This window comes from Mobula hypostoma, chromosome 21 (assembly GCF_963921235.1).
Source record: "Mobula hypostoma chromosome 21, sMobHyp1.1, whole genome shotgun sequence".
Lineage (NCBI taxonomy): Eukaryota > Metazoa > Chordata > Chondrichthyes > Myliobatiformes > Myliobatidae > Mobula > Mobula hypostoma.
Genome location: NC_086117.1, coordinates 8,269,026 through 8,285,481, shown reverse-complemented (window position 1 = coordinate 8,285,481; position 16,456 = coordinate 8,269,026). Strand labels below are relative to the sequence as shown.

At 40.2% G+C, this 16,456-nt stretch overlaps 1 protein-coding gene across 3 annotated transcripts in view; it reads left to right on the top strand.

Moving 5' to 3' along the window:
* Nucleotides 1-16,014, top strand: part of scai (suppressor of cancer cell invasion) — a 158,000-nt gene extending 141,986 nt beyond the window's left edge. For 2 of the 3 annotated variants that reach the window (XM_063073391.1, XM_063073392.1), the window contains exons 16-17: nt 11,689-11,789; nt 12,280-16,014. In XM_063073391.1, coding sequence (XP_062929461.1) covers nt 11,689-11,789; nt 12,280-12,426 — 248 coding nt within the window. In that variant the 3' untranslated portion in view covers nt 12,427-16,014. Of the gene's footprint in view, nt 1-500; nt 1,400-11,688; nt 11,790-12,279 lie in introns of those variants that run through there. The other variant, XM_063073393.1, reaches the window with a different exon arrangement.
* Nucleotides 16,015-16,456: the final 442 nt, after the last annotated feature.

Here is a 16,456-nt window from a genome sequence, read left to right as displayed (position 1 = left end):
AAAGTAATGGGGGTATGATATTTGGCTGTTTTTGAGGACTCTCTCCTTGCAAAGTGCAGTATCTGGGAGGCTTATTTGCTTGTTTCAGGGTTCGGGGTTGTTGGAGTATGTGGAAAACAGACACATTTAATTTTGCAGTGTAATAATAGCCAAAATTAACTCCTGTTTGGCTTGGTTCTCTTGGTTATTGAGTTCTACCTTAGTTCCAGAGTGGAATCCTTTATGTGATAGAATTTAATCTTCTGTTGCTAGGTATTGTGTGTGTTTTTGTAACCTATACTTGGAATGTGTTTATTATTGTCTCATGTACCAAGGTACACTTAGCAGCCACTTTATTAGATACCTCCTGTACCTAATAAAGTGGCCACTGAGTGTATGCTCGTGGTCTTCTCCTGTTGCAATGTGTGGTTATCTGAGTTACTGTCATTTTCCTGTCAGCTTGAAGCAGCCTGGCCATTCTCCTCTGATCGCTCATATTAACAAAGCATTTTCACCCACAGAACTGCTGCTCACTGGATTTTTTTTTTGTTTTCTACGGCCATTCTCTGTAAATTCTAGAAACTATTCTGAGATACTCCAACCATTCCATCTGGCACCAACAATCATAAACACAAAACACATGGTGTGAGCAGAATTATCTGCAGCTTAATGTGAAAAAGACTAAGGAGCTGGTGGTAGACCTGAGGAGAGCTAAGGTACCGGTGACCCCTGTTTCCGTCCAGGGGGTCAGTGTGGACATGGTGGAGGATTACAAATACCTGGGGATACGAATTGACAATAAACTGGACTGGTCAAAGAACACTGAGGCTGTCTACAAGAAGGGTCAGAGCCGTCTCTATTTCCTGAGAAGACAGGTCCTTTAACATCTGCCAGATGATGCTGAGGATGTTCTACGAGTCTGTGGTGGCCAGTGCGATCATGTTTGCTGTTGTGTGCTGGGGCAGCAGGCTGAGGGTAGCAGACACCAACAGAATCAACAAACTCATTCGTAAAGCCAGTGAGGTTGTGGGGATGGAACTGGACTCTCTGACGGTGGTGTCTGAAAAGAGGATGCTGTCCAAGTTGCATGCCATCTTGGACAATGTCTCCCATCCACTACATAATGTACTGTTTGGGCACAGGAGAACATTCAGCCAGAGACTCATTCCACCGAGATGCAGCACAGAGCGTCATCGGAAGTCATTCCTGCCTGTGGCCATCAAACTTTACAACTCCTTCCTTGGAGGGTCAGACACCCTGAGCCAATAGGCTGGTCCTGGACTTATTTCCTGGCATAATTTACATATTACTATTTAACGACTTATGGTTTTATTACTTATTTATTATTTATGGTGCAACTATAATGAAAACCAATTTCCCCCGGGATCAATAAAGTATGACTATGACTAAAATACTCTGCAGATGCTGGGGTCAAAGCAACACTCACAACACGCTGGAGGAACTCAGCAGGTCAAGCAGCATCCGTGGAAACGATCAGTCAACGTTTCGGGCTGGAACCGGAAACGTTGACTGATCGTTTTCACAGATGCTGCCCGACCTGCTGAGTTTGTCCAGCATGTTGTGAGTGTGGCACCAACAATCAATCCATGGTCAAAGTCACTTAAACCATATTTCTTCCCCTTTTGACTGTTTGGTCTGAACAACAACTCAACCTCTTGATCATGTCTGCATGCTTTTATGGATTGAATTGCTGCCACATGATTGGGTGATTTGCATTAATGAGCAGATATACAGTTGTACCAAATAAAGTGGCTACTGGTGTCTTGCGTACTGTTCATACAGGTACATGGCCATCAATTCACATTTGATTCTTCTATCACCAACCTCTAATATTGGTAATTTGCAGTAGTCACCTGTTTTTATTGGGATGCAGGAGGAAGCCAGAGTATTCACATAGTCAAATGTTTTGACTCTGAATCAGTGCCAGGTGATATTTTGATCGTTATTATTTCCTTGCAGAAACTAATTTTCATATGTTTGCTGATCATTCAAACTATTAAACATTTGTACTGTGCAATACTTCATTTTAATTGGAAGATGACAGTGCTTCTACCAGTGGTTAGTGGTCAGATTTTGTGGTAAATTATCAAAAGAAAGACATTTTTACTGAGCGAGTGTCAAATGCTATAATAAAATGCAAGTTGTCGTACAGCACCATTTTGCATTTAAAATGGCTCCAGTCCTGTCTCATAATCTGTATAATGACTACATAATGAATGCCGTCCTCAGTGTTGCAGTGCCTTAACTTTGATATCGGCTCTCGTTACATCTCCATGTTTTCTCACAGATCTGAAATTATAAGTGTTTAAAGTTTGGAGAAAGGATTTTGGATTTGTTAAATGAAGCCTGTTTCCATAGACCATAAGACGATGAGATACAGGAGCAGAGCTAAGCCATTCAGCCCATTGAGTCTGTTCCCCCATTTGAACACAGCTAGTTATTTTCCCTTTCAATCCCGTTCTTCTGCCTTCTCCCTGACGTTTGACACCCTGACAAATCAAGAACCTATCAACCTCCACTTTAAATATAGCCAAATACTTGGGCTCCATGTCTTTGTATTCTGAGGCAGTGCCATCTGGTCCGAGATTGTAGGAAACAATCACAAACATGGGAAAATCGGCAGATGCTGGAAATCCAAAGCAACACACACAAAATGCTGGAGAATTTCAGGAGGTCAAGCAGCATCTATGGAAAAGAGTAAAGAGTCAATATTTTGGGCCAAGACCCTTCATCAGGGCTGGAAAGGAAGGGGAGAAGTCAGGATAAGAAGGTGGGGGGTGAAGAGGAAGAAGTATAAGGTGGCAGGTTATAGATGAAACTTGGAGAGGGTGAAGTAAAGAGCTGGAAAGTTGATTGGTGAAAGAGATAGGAAATGGTAGGAGAGGACAGAAGACCATGGAAGAAAGGGAAGGCGGAGGAGTGTCAGAGGGAGGTGATGGGCAGATAAGAAGAGAATCTGTGAGAGGAAAACAAGAATGGGGAATGGTGAAGGAGAAGTTAGGGCAACTGCTGGAAGTTTGAGAAATCAATGCTCATACCTTCAGGTTCAAGGCTACCCAGCTGGAATATAAGGTGATGCTCCTCCAATCTGAGTGTGGCTTCATGGTGCTAGTTGAGGAGGCCATGGACTAACATGTTCAATGGTTCCTTTTTTTAAATCTTTTTATTGAGTAAGTATACAAAAAAGGTAAGCCATATAAACATTAATACAATGTTAAAGTATAATAAAATTCCAAAAGATAACAATACCAAAAAGAAAATACTACAAACAATGTAATTTAAGCATAAGAAACCAAGATAACATAATAGTATACTAAATTTTATATATATCAATGGAAAAAAAAAGAAAAAAAAACCCCCAAAAAAAAACCCACCGTGCAGCTAACTAAAAGCAAGGCAAAGCAATGGGCTAACTTGAAACCAAACAGAGTTAAACTTAAAATCACGTCCTCAATCCCGACCTCCATTAAAACAGTGAAAAAAAAACAAGAAGGGTAAATATTACATTAAATGAAAATATCGAATAAAAGGTCCCCAAATCTGTTCAAATTTAAATGAAGAATCATAAAGGTTACTTCTAATTTTCTCCAAATTCAAACATAAAATCGTCTGAGAAAACCAAAAAAAGGTAGTTGGAGCATTAAGCTCTTTCCAATGTTGTAAAATACATCTTTTCGCCATTAAAGTAAGAAATGCAATCATTCTACGGGCTGAAGGGGAAAGATTACTAGAAATTTTAGGTAGTCCAAAGATAGCAGTAATAGGGTGAGGAGAGATATCTATATTTAATACCTTAGAAATAATATTGAAAATATCTCTCCAAAAAGTTTCCAAAGTAGGGCAAGACCAAAACATATGAGTTAAAGAGGCTATCTGCCCCGAACATCTATCACAGAAAGGATTAATATGCGAGTAAAAACGCGCTAACTTATCTTTGGACATATGTGCTCTATGAACCACTTTAAATTGAATTAGGGAATGTTTAGCACAAATAGAGGAAGTATTAACTAATTGTAAAATCTGCCCCCAATCATCCACAGAAATGGTAAGCCCCAATTCCTGTTCCCAATCTACCCTAATCTTATCAAATGGAGCTTTCCTAAGTTTCATAATAATATTATAAATCATAGCCGATGCACCTTTCTGACATGGATTAAGGTTAATTATCGAATCTAAAATATATATAGGAGGAAGCATTGGAAAGGAAGAAAGTATAGTACTTAGGAAATTTCTAACTTGTAAATATCTAAAAAAATGTATTCTTGATAAGTTATATTTATTAGATAGACCTAGGCATGTTATTTTACGTTTTCATTATTTTCAAGACAAGGAGAGACTGTTTCGATTCGCTCGATCTAAAGGTTTCATTGATTTTTCGGATCTTAAGTTCCGATTCGTGGAAGATTTCAGTAAACCAATCTGGGACCAACGGGTCCGTTACAGATCCGTGATGTCGGAATTCTATAAGATGGATTTAAGACCAGCGCTGCTGTACCCTGCACGTCTAAGGATTCGCATGTTAGATGGAGCCCTTCGTTTTTTTGATTCTCCATCGGATGCCCAGAGTTATCTGGATCAACTTTCATCTTCAACATCTTAATTGCCTTTTTTTAATTATCTCCGTTGATCGGAGGCTGTGAATTGGTTGGTTTTAACTTTTCTGTGCCCTATTTGGGCAGAAAAGTTTACTTTTGATTTCTTAATATGGCTGCTAAACTTTCTTTTTAACTGCGTCATTTCTTTCTTTTCCCAGGGGATTCTGGGTGGTTACTTCCCTTTTGTCATCTTACATATTTCCTGTGCGGCCTTAAATTTTGTAGTTTTTTTTAAATTTTATTCTGTTTTGCTTTTTATAATCACTTTATGTTAATAATCCTATTTTTTTTTGTTGCTGTGTCTATTCATGAGTTTGAGGTTTATTGTGGTTTTTTTTTAATATATATTTTCCGGCTTTTGTTCTGTTCTGTGTGTATTTTAATTGAGCTAACTTTTTTTTACTTATTTTTTTACTGTTTTACAATTAGCTGATCCTTTTCATATTTATACCTTTTTTTTAGGGAGCGTATACCGGAAGTCATGGGGGTAGTTTTAGCGCTTGCTTCTTTCTGGCGGGTCTGCTTTAGATTTTGCCTTGGGGTCTTGGGGTGGGGGGTGGTGGGAGGGGCTTCACGTTTTAGTTTGTTTCTCTTTGGGCTATATACATTATTGAAGTACTGGTTGCGTCCTTTTCCCCGGTATCTTTTGTATGTTCTGTTTCCTCTCCAGGTTTGTGGGTCGCGCCTATTGTTAATCCCCCTTGTTGTGGGTTGACTTTAGGATTTATGGAGTCTATTATTAATTTTGTCTCCTGGAATACTAATGGTCTTAATCATCCTATTAAAAGGAAAAAAGTTTTTAAAGTGTTCCGGAGACTTAAAGCACAAATTTTATTTTTACAAGAGACCCATGTACGGAGGGGGGACAGACTACGTTTTTTCAAATTCTGGAAGGGACAACAATTTCATTCGAACTCCAATGCTAAGATTCGAGGCGTCTCTATTTTTATAGATTCCTCAGTTACTTTTATACAACAGGATATTATCTCTGATCCGAATGGTAGATTTTTATTGGTTAGTGGTTTACTATTTAATAAAAAAGTAGTTTTGGTTAATGTTTATGCTCCTAATATGGATTGTCCGGAATTTTATAAATCATTGTTTGATCAGTTTCCGAATTTGAACGAGTTTTCATTGATTTGGGGCGGAGATCTTAATACCTGTTTATCTCCAGCTTTGGACCGTTCGGCTCCTTTACGGACTTTACCTAATAAATCTGCAAATTTGATTAATTTTTTCCTTTCTGATTCTGGGTCGACGGACATTTGGCGTTTTCTGCATCCTCAGGAAAAAGATTTTTCCTTCTTTTCACATGTTCATCATTCCTATTCAAGAATTGATTATTTTTTCATTGATTCTCGTCTCATTCCTTCAGTGATTAAATGTGATTATGATTCTATAACCATTTCGGATCATGCTCCACTTAAGCTTTCTATTAAAATTATGGCCAATATACCAAACAATAGACAATGGCGTTTTAATTCGCTGTTGCTTCAGGACTCGGACTTTGTTAATTTTATGAATGAACAGATTGAGCTTTTTTTTACAATTAACCATACAGAAGATATTTCGGTTAACACTCTTTGGGACACTTTTAAAGCCTATATTCGGGGTCAGATTATTTCGTATTCCGTTGCTTTGAGGAAGAAACAGAAGCAGGAGGAGATGGCAATTGTGGACAAGATTAAAGAAATTGATAAGAAATATGTTATGGCTCCTTCTGAGGAGCTATACAAACAAAGAACTGAACTTCAAATGGAACACAGTTTACTACTCTCGTCCTCGATTGTAAACCAATTAAAGAAAACAAGAAGTGATTTTTATGTTCACAGTGATAAAATTGGCAAGCTGCTGGCTAATCAATTGAAATCTAATTATGTTAAATCTCAAATCAATCAGATTTATAATCCTTTTATTATCAGAGAATGTATACAATATAGAACCTGAAATTCTTACTCTTTGCGGATATCCGCAAAACTGAAGAAAACCCCAAACGAATCAATGACAGAAAAACATTAGAACACCAAAGGCCCCCCCATGCACAAGTAGCAACAAAGCACCAACCCTACCCCTCTCCCTTCCCCTACTTGTTCCTGTGGAAAGCATCATTCCCCACTACCCACCAAGCAAGCCATAGCAAAAGCCCCCAAAAAATGGGAATGGGAAGTAGAATTTCTCGGTTGACCACCGAGAAAACCCACTTTTTGTGGCAGATGGAGTGGAGATGCTCAACAAATCAGTCTCCCGATCCATGTCAGTTCACACTGATGCATAGGAGGCCACACTGGGAGCGCTGGAACAGTAGGTGACCCCAACAGACTCACAGGTGAAGTGTCACCTCATCTGGAAGGACTGTTTGTGGCCCTGAATGGTAGTGACGGTGGAGATGTAGGGGCAAGTGTGGCGCTTGTTCAGTTTGCAAGGAGAAATGCCAGGAGGGAGATCAGTGGAGAGGGACAAGCGGACAAGGGAGTTGTGTTGGGAACGATCCATGTGGAAAGTGGGAAGTAGGTGGGTGGGGGGAGGGTACAATGTGCTTGGTGGAGGTATCCCTTTGGAGATGGTAGAAGTTATGGAGAATTATTTGCTGGATGCGGAGGCTTGTGGGGTGGTAGGTGAGGATAACAGGAACTCTATCCCTGGCGTGGTAGCGGGAAGATGGGGTAAGGACAGGTGTGTGCAATGGAAGAGGTGTGGGTGAGGCAAAGTTGATGTTGGAGGAAGGGATGCCCCTTTTCTTTGAAGAAGGAGGACACCTCAGTTGTTCTGGAATGAAAAGCCTCATCCTGAGAGCCGATGCAATGGAGGTGGAGGATCTGAGAAAAGGGAATGGCATTTTTACAAGTGACAGGGTGGGAATGGGTATAGTCCAGATAGCTGTGAGAGTTGTAAAAGATATGTAGATAGACTGTTTACAGAGGTGGAGACTGAGAGATCAAGAAAGGGAGAGAAGTGTCAGAAATGGACCAAGGTAGGGTGGAAGTTAGAGGCAAATTTGATGAAATTGACGAGCTCAGTATGGACGCAGGAAGCAGCACCAATGAAGTCGTCAATGTAGCGGAGTAAGAGTTGGGGAGCGATGCTGGTGTAGGCTCGGAACATGGACTGTTCCACATATCCGATGAAAAGGCAGGCATAGCTGGGACACATGCAAGTGCTCGTAGCTACATCTTGGGTTTGAAGGAAGTCACTCCATGTTCACTCTATCTGGACCTTTCAATATTCAATAGGTTTCAATAAGATTGTCCCTCATGACTGCAAACTTATCTAAGGGGATAAAACTGCAGAACTATTATCATTGCATAGTTGCATTAAGCTTTCCAAATAAATTGTAGTTTATTTCTGTTAGAAACTTGTATCAGGTGAGGGCTGGTGCACGGTGGTGATTCTGAGGTGAAACGTGGGTTATGATCAAAGAAGAAATGGCTGGAGTCACTTAGCACTTTAGTGCAAGGGTGTTTATTCGGTGCATCATAAATCAAACTTATAAAAGTGAATGAAAATAGTTACAAGAAAAATGCCAAAATTTACAAGAAAACTCACTAATAGCTCCATATCCCCCCTTGTTCAATCCCTTCCTACCTATGTTCGTGACACTTCTCACGCTCTTAAACTTTTTGATGATTTTAAGTTCCCTGGCCCCCACCGCTTTATTTTCACCATGGATGTCCAGTCCCTATATACTTCCATCCCCCATCAGGAAGGTCTCAAAGCTCTACGCTTCTTTTTGGATTCCAGACCTAATCAGTTCCCCTCTACCACCACTCTGCTCCGTCTAGCGGAATTAGTCCTTACCCTTAATAATTTCTCCTTTGGCTCCTCCCACTTCCTCCAAACTAAAGGTGTAGCTATGGGCACCCGTATGGGCCCTAGCTATGCCTGCCTTTTTGTTGGCTTTGTGGAACAATCTATGTTCCGTGCCTATTCTGGTATCTGTCCCCCACTTTTCCTTCGCTACATCGACGACTGCATTGGTGCTGCTTCCTGCACGCATGCAGAGCTCGTTGACTTTATTAACTTTAGCTCCAACTTTCACCCTGCCCTCAAGTTTACCTGGTCCATTTCCGACACCTCCCTCCCCTTTCTAGATCTTTCTGTCTCTGTCTCTGGAGACAGCTTATCCACTGATGTCTACTATAAGCCTACTGACTCACAGCTATCTGGACTATTCCTCTTCTCACCCTGTCTCTTGCAAAAACGCCATCCCCTTCTCACAATTCCTCCGTCTCCGCCGCATCTGCTCTCAGGATGAGGCTTTTCATTCTAGGACGAGGGAGATGTCTTCCTTTTTTAAAGAAAAGGGCTTCCCTTCCTCCACTATCAACTCTGCTCTTAAACGCATCTCCCCCATTTCACGTACATCAGCTCTCACTCCATCCTCCCGCCACCCCACTAGGAATAGGGTTCCCCTGGTCCTCACCTCCCACCCCACCAGCCTCCGGGTCCAACATATTATTCTCCGTAACTTCCGCCACCTCCAACGGGATCCCACCACTAAGCACATCTTTCCCTCCCCCCCCTCTCTGCTTTCGGCAGGGATTGCTCCCTACGCAACTCCCTTGTCCATTCGTCCCCCCCATCCCTCCCCACTGATCTCCCTGCTGGCACTCATCTGTGTAAGCGAAACAAGTGCTACACATGCACTTACACTTCCTCCCTTACCACCATTCAGGGCCCCAAACAGTCCTTCCAGGTGAGGCAACACTTCACCTGTGAGTCGGTTGGGGTGATATACTGCGTCCGGTGCTCCCGATGTGGCCTTTTATATATTGGCGAGACCCGACGCAGACTGGGAGACCGCTTTGCTGAACACCTACGCTCTGTCTGCCAGAGAAATCAGGATCTCCCAGTGGCCACACATTTTAATTCCACATCCCATTCCCATTCTGACATGTCTATCCACGGCCTCCTCTACTGTAAAGATGAAGCCACACTCAGGTTGGAGGAACAACACCTTATATTCCGTCTGGGTAGCCTCCAACCTGATGGCATGAACATCGACTTCTCTTACTTCCGCTAATGCCCCACCTCCCCCTTGTACCCTATCTGTTACTTATTTTTATACACACATTCTTTCTCTTACTCTCCTTTTTCTCCCTCTGTCCCTCTGAATATACCCCTTGCCCATCCTCTGGGTCCCCCCCCTTGTCATTCTTCCCGGACCTCCTGTCCCATGATCCTCTCGTATCCCCTTTTGCCTATCACCTGTCCAGCTCTTGGCTCCATCCCTCCCCCTCCTGTCTTCTCCTATCATTTTGGATCTCCCCCTCCCCCTCCAACTTTCAAATCCCTTACTCACTCTTCCTTCAGTTAGTCCTGACGAAGGGTCTCGGCCTGAAACGTCGACTGCACCTCTTCCTACAGATGCTGCCTGGCCTGCTGTGTTCACCAGCAACTTTGATGTGTGTTGCTTGAATTTCCAGCATCTGCAGATTTCCTGTTGTTTGTAATAGCTCCATACTTATTTTTGTCCAGTATGAACTCCTGGCAGCCCCTATCTCTCTCTTTTACTGAAAGTGATGAGCTCCTTTTTTTAGGCACTAAGACATGCCATCTTTAATTACCAACAAAGTTAACTTAAGACTACACAAGAATTAGAATATGATACACCCCACAATTTAATTACAATCACATTACAAAATAAACGTAAGTTTCTACCTTAAATTCAGTATACAAATAACATGCACACATTTACACATCCCCATTACTAAAGAAATGGAATACTCTGCAATGTACCACGGGAAAGGCAGCATAAAGCCAAATCTGAGCACATCAGCTCGGTTTGGAATTAAGCTGAACTTTGGTGTCGGACGCGGAATATCTGTAGCAATGCGGAGGGAACAAGGTGGGTATCCATCATGAAGGAGAGATCCTTGTGTAAGTGAATGCCTGTACATAAGGAGGGCGTTTACAGAGTACTCTCCATCATGTGTGTGTGGTTAGGCATAGCTCAAATACCATCTAAAAATTTGCTGAAGATATAACCATTCTTGGTAGAATCTCAGGTGGTGACGAGAGGGTGTACAGGAGTGAGGTATGCCAACTAGTGGAGTGGTGCCACAGCAACAACCTGGCACTCAACGTCAGTAAGACGAAAGAGCTGATTGTGGACTTCAGGAAGGGTAAGATGAAGGAACACATACCAATCCTCATAGAGGGGTCAGAAGTGGAGAGAGTGAGCAGCTTCAAGTTCCTGGGTGTCAAGATCTCTGAGGATCTAACCTGGTGCCAACATATAGATGTAGTTATAAAGAAGGCAAGACAGCGGCTATACTTCATTAGGAGTTTGAAGAAATTTGGCATGTCAACAAATACACTCAAAAACTTCTATAGTTGTACTGTGGAGAGCATTCTGACAGGTTGCATCACTGTCTGGTACAGAGGGGCTACTGCACAGGACAAAAAAAATTGCAGAAGGTTGTAAATTTGGTCAGCTCCATCTTGGGTACTAGCCCTCAAAGTACCCAGGACATCTTTAGGGAGCGGTGTCTCAGAAAGGCAGCGCCCATTATTAAGGACCTCCAGCACCCAGGGCATATCCTTTTCTCACTGTTACCATCAGGTAGGAGATACAGAAGCCTGAAGGCACACACTCAGAGATTCAGGAACACCTTCTTGCCTTCTACTGTCCAATTCCTAAATGTCACTGATGCTTTGGGCACTACCTCACTTTTTAAAAAATATACAGTATTTCTGTTTTTGCACTTTTTAAAATCTTTTCAATATACTGTACATAATTGATTTAGTTGTTTATTTATTATTGTTTTATTTTATTATTTTTTTTCTCTCAGCTAGATTATGTATTGCATTGAAGTGCTGCTGCTAAGTTAACAAATTTCCCATTTGCTGGTGATAATAAACCTGATTCTGATTCTGAAGGAGAGATCCCGTGTGTGAGTAGTGTGTTTACAAAGTGCCCTCCATCACAAAGGAGAGATCCCGTGTGTAAGGAGTACACTTACAGAGTGCTCTTGGGCACAGGGGCCAATGGTCTACTCTTAGTTTTGTTTTATATGCTCTTATATTCACAGTCTTGAACTGCTGACTGATCATTGTTACCTGTTCAGAGTAATTTCTATTTTTTTTGTTACAGATCAGGCATTTCTTCAGTTCTTTGGTGATGATTTTCTTCGATTACTGTTGACGCGCTTTGTTCTCTGCTCTGCAACCATGAGACTGCACAAAATGTTTAGGGTAGGGTTTGTTTTCTTTGATTTTTAACTTCAAGAAAACAACAATCACTTGTACTATATTTATCAGATATGGTTTCTATAAAATGTTTACCGATCAATTAATTAGAAAGTATGAGCTTCTCACTAATGAGAACGGGGTCAGGAATACTACTGTGCCACTCATATGATGTTAGATCTCTTGTGCTTCACCTGTTATTTTTGTTCAGTTTTTCTGTGTTGATTGTATTGAAATGTGATAATTTTATTGTACTATGTGTTCTATTTTTTTTTACTATGGATTTAGTTTTCACCTGCATTTCTTTGTTTGAATCCTACTTTATTGTGAAATTGAGTATCATATTGATTAGCTTAAGACTTCCTGCCTTAAATATGTTCGAGTATACATGTTGCCACAGTTATCTTATAGTTTGGGGAGATCAAAGTGCAACATTAAATTTGATTCTTTGCACAGCTACTTACTCTCCTGCTTTTGTTCCCTCATCAATTCACAGGAAACTCGTAATTACCCAGAAACATACCCACAGTTACAGAAAGAAGATAGTGTGGAGAACCCTGTTCTCCAGAATCACATTCTAGAACTGGCTTCCATTTTGGACGTTCGAAACCTTTTCCTGGAAAAGACCACTGATGAATATTAGAAGATTGAGAAACTTAACATTTTACTTTGAAGCTAATGCTTCTGAAGACTATTTCCTTTGCATTTGTGTGTAGGAATACTGAAGCACTTCATTTTCAAACATAAGTCGTTTTGGTCAAGAAATTTCGCAGAATCTCTAATCTGCAGAATGATGTTGTTTCAGTAGTTGATGCTTGTCCCATAGTCAAAGTGTAGTAACAGTGTTGTGATTAAAACATTAACATGGCAGGACACAAGTATAAAGATGATTTATAAACAAGTAGCTAAAAGGGCATTAACAACTAAAGCAATAGAAGCTTTTTGACTCGTTCTGTGTCACAGTGGAACACCCAGATGTTAAGGGTGTCATTTTAAGAGTTTTATAAATTATCACTTGGCAGCAAATATGTATAAAAAGATATCTATATATGATAAGAAAATATTGCCCGTGACATTGTGCTCCATTTTGTGTATTCTAGTTAATCATGTGTACTAGGTTTGGACTTATTAGTTCATCCCTTTGATATTTTGTTTATATAATTATTGGGATCCAGCACACCAACTGCGTTTTACTGCAATTTGATAAAATGTGGCCTGGAGCACGGAGTGGGTGACAGTGCACTGAGATTATTAAGCATGTTCTGTTGATGTGAGTGAACTATTGCTACCAGAAGACATTCAAAACCGAATCCTGAAAGTAAGTTTGTGTCTGCATCCAGATTTTCTTTTATAATGGAATCATTATAAAATGCAGTGGCATGTTAGGTGAAATCTTACAATGTGGTCTGATTTAATTCACTTCTTTTCTATGTATGCCTAGAAAATAATTGTTTACGTTTGCAACTAAGTATCATTTTAAGGAAATAAATTTAATAGACTTAACTTAAATATTCCCCACTTGTTTCTTCTTTGATAGAGAAACAGTTTTAGTTGTAAGTTTACAAGCAGCTATAACTTAATGTTGTTGTGCCCCTAAAAGACTCGTAGAAATTAGAAGCTGAAAAGTGTGTTGTGTTCTCAACACAGTAACTGTAAGTGTTCATATAACTTATGGTTATTATTGTGATACATAACTGACTTTTCTTTTAGCCATATGACGCTGCTACATTTTTATATATACATACTTGAAGGTTTTTTGTGTAAGTGCTTTGATATTCATGTTTGCCAAATTTACTTTGTATTTTACATTATGTAAAGGAAGTAAGTCTTTCCTGCATTAGATTTTGATTTGGCTATGACAAATTACAGGACTATTAAAGATGCTTTTTTATGCTTGTGACCACATATTTTGCATTGTGTTAGCTCATATTTCCTTTAGTTATCATTATCTTCTGTTTGCAAGCAACTTTGAACTTGTGTGAAATTTTTCTGATATGAAGATTTAGTGACTATCAAATCATTATGTAGATCTGGTTTAATATGTTATTGGTCTGATATTCTGTCACTTGAATTTGTCTTGTTAAAGTCTAAATGTATTTTGGCTAAATATAATTTTGAAATAAGCAAAACAAGAAGGCAGCTTAATTAGAATTCTTACTGGCCAAATGACACAGGAGGACATTGTGGTATTGACAATGCTTCCTGCTTCCAAAGTTCGAAAAGTGGCCGATAATTAACTTGTAAATAACTGCAACAAGAATTATTGTTTAAAGTTTTTTTTTTAAGAGAATTTTTTTGTGAATCATGTTGTATTTACCTGGTGCAGTCTGACTCCCGAGCTGCACTTTATTCACATGTGCATGTGTTTGATTTAAATGTGATCTTTTGCTACTATCTTGAAGCAAAAAAAATGCAAGATGAAAGAGTTCTATACTTTTAGTGATATTTAAAGAAAAACAGATGGCACACACTGGAGAAGATGTTCTCACTGTCTGGATATTATTTGTCTTGTGATTAGTTTAACTGTTGTACATTTTAGTTTCTATTGTGTGTTTGTAATAAATGTGTATTACTCAATGCTCTATCAATGAGACACAATAAAAAGAAATGCTAAAGCTGTGTTAATTCTTTATGTGGTACAGAACATACAGTATCGATAATGCTGGGATTCAATATTAAAATGGGAATGCATTCTTAAAGTCCTTTATTATCGGCATGATTAAAAGGAACAGTTTTATGATTGGTTTCAAAGTTCCCCCCTCATTCTCTTACACTCCATTTCAACCTTTCCCTGTAACTTAGGCCCTTAAATCCCAGCAACATCCTTTGGGTGGAAAAGTTTATTCCCCTTCTTAAGTTTATTCCCCTTCTTAATCTGCAGCAATTTAACAATAGCTCTATACTGTAAGAAGCCAGCATTGTAGAGTTTCTAGTTGTTGTAGTTTCTTAAGACATTGTTCAAAGTAAATTTATTATCAAACATGTATATGTCACCCTATACCATCTTGAGATTCATTTTTCTGCAGGCATTTACAGGAAAATAAATACAATAGAACCATACATAACAAAGACTGACAACCAACATGCAAAAGAAAATAAATCATGCCAACAATTAATAAATAATACTGAGAACTTCAGTTGCAGAGTCCTTACGTGAGTCTATGGGGTTATAGAGTCAGTTAGGCATTAAGGTGAGTGAAGTTAACCACACTGGTTCAGGAGCCTGATGGTTGTATAGGAAATAACTGTTCCTGAACCTGGTGGCTGAGAACTAAGGCTCCTGTACCTCCTTCCCAACAGGAGCTGCAAGAAGGGAGCGTGGCCAGGTTGGTGGGGGTCCTGGGTGACGGATGCTGCTTTCTTGCAGCAGCACTCCTTGTAAATGTACTGCATGGTGTGGGGGTAGTGAGGGGCTTTTCCGGTGAAGGACTAGGCTGTATTCACCACTTTCCTGGACATTGGTGTTTCAATACCAGGCTGTGACGTATCTGTTTTGGCATTGCAGGAATCTGTTTACTCATGACCATATTTCATGCAATTTACTTCCCCACTTCCTTGAAAAAGTTACTCAGTTCCTCATCCAAGTTTCTCTAACTCAAAGACAGCCAATGAACGTCCCCTTTATCTTTATTTAGGGATACATTGCGGAATATGCCCTTCAAGCTGCAACTCCAATTTAACCCCACCCTAGACAGGACAATTTACAATGACCAATTAACCTATCTGTAGGTCTTCAAAGTGTGGGAGGACCTGGAGAAAATCCACACGTTCCACAGGGAGGAAGTACCAACTCCTTACAGAGGATGCCACAATTTAACTCCAAACTCATGACAACTCGAGCTGTAATTGTGCCCTGCTATTTCAGCTCGGATTATGATAAGAATAGAAATCTAGCCTTACTACCTTGTACATTGGTGGGAGTTCTGCACTGTTAGAAGAACCAACTTTCGGAGAGGTATTACAGTAGGGAGCTCCCCCATGTGCCTGGTCATCATTTTCATTTAACCAACCACACAAACACAGATCATCAAGTATTTTATCACCTCATTGTTTGCAGTGTGTGGTAACTGGCTGCTCTATTTCCTACTTTGCAACAGTAATTATACTTAACTTGGCTTTTAAATGCTTTGTTATGCCCAAAGGTTATGATGGAAGCTGTAATACTTATCAGTAAAGGCTTTTGGCAATGTTCATGACCATGCTCCCAATGCAAAGGATCTTCCTGTGTTAAGTGATTGACCATAAAAGAGCAGGGAGAGCATTTTTTTTTTGACAATTACGACACAAATCTTAATCATAATTGTAATCTTGTAATTCAGCTAAGCTGGTGCGCTCAATGGTCACTTTATTAGGTGCCTCCTGTACTTAATAAAGTAGACACAAAGTGTATGTTACACACATCAATTTTGCTGGTGAACGCAGCAGGCCAGGCAGCATCTCTAGGAAAAGGTGCAGTCGACGTTTCGGGCCGAAACCCTTCATCTTAGTCCTGACGAAGGGTCTCGGCCTGAAACGTCGACTGTACCTCTTCCTAGAGATGCTGCCTGGCCTGCTGCGTTCACCAGCAAATTTGATGTGTGTTGCTTGAATTTCCAGCATCTGCAGAATTCCTCGTGTTTACTAAGTATATGCTTGTGGTTTTCTGCTGCTGTAGCCCATCCACTTCAATGTTT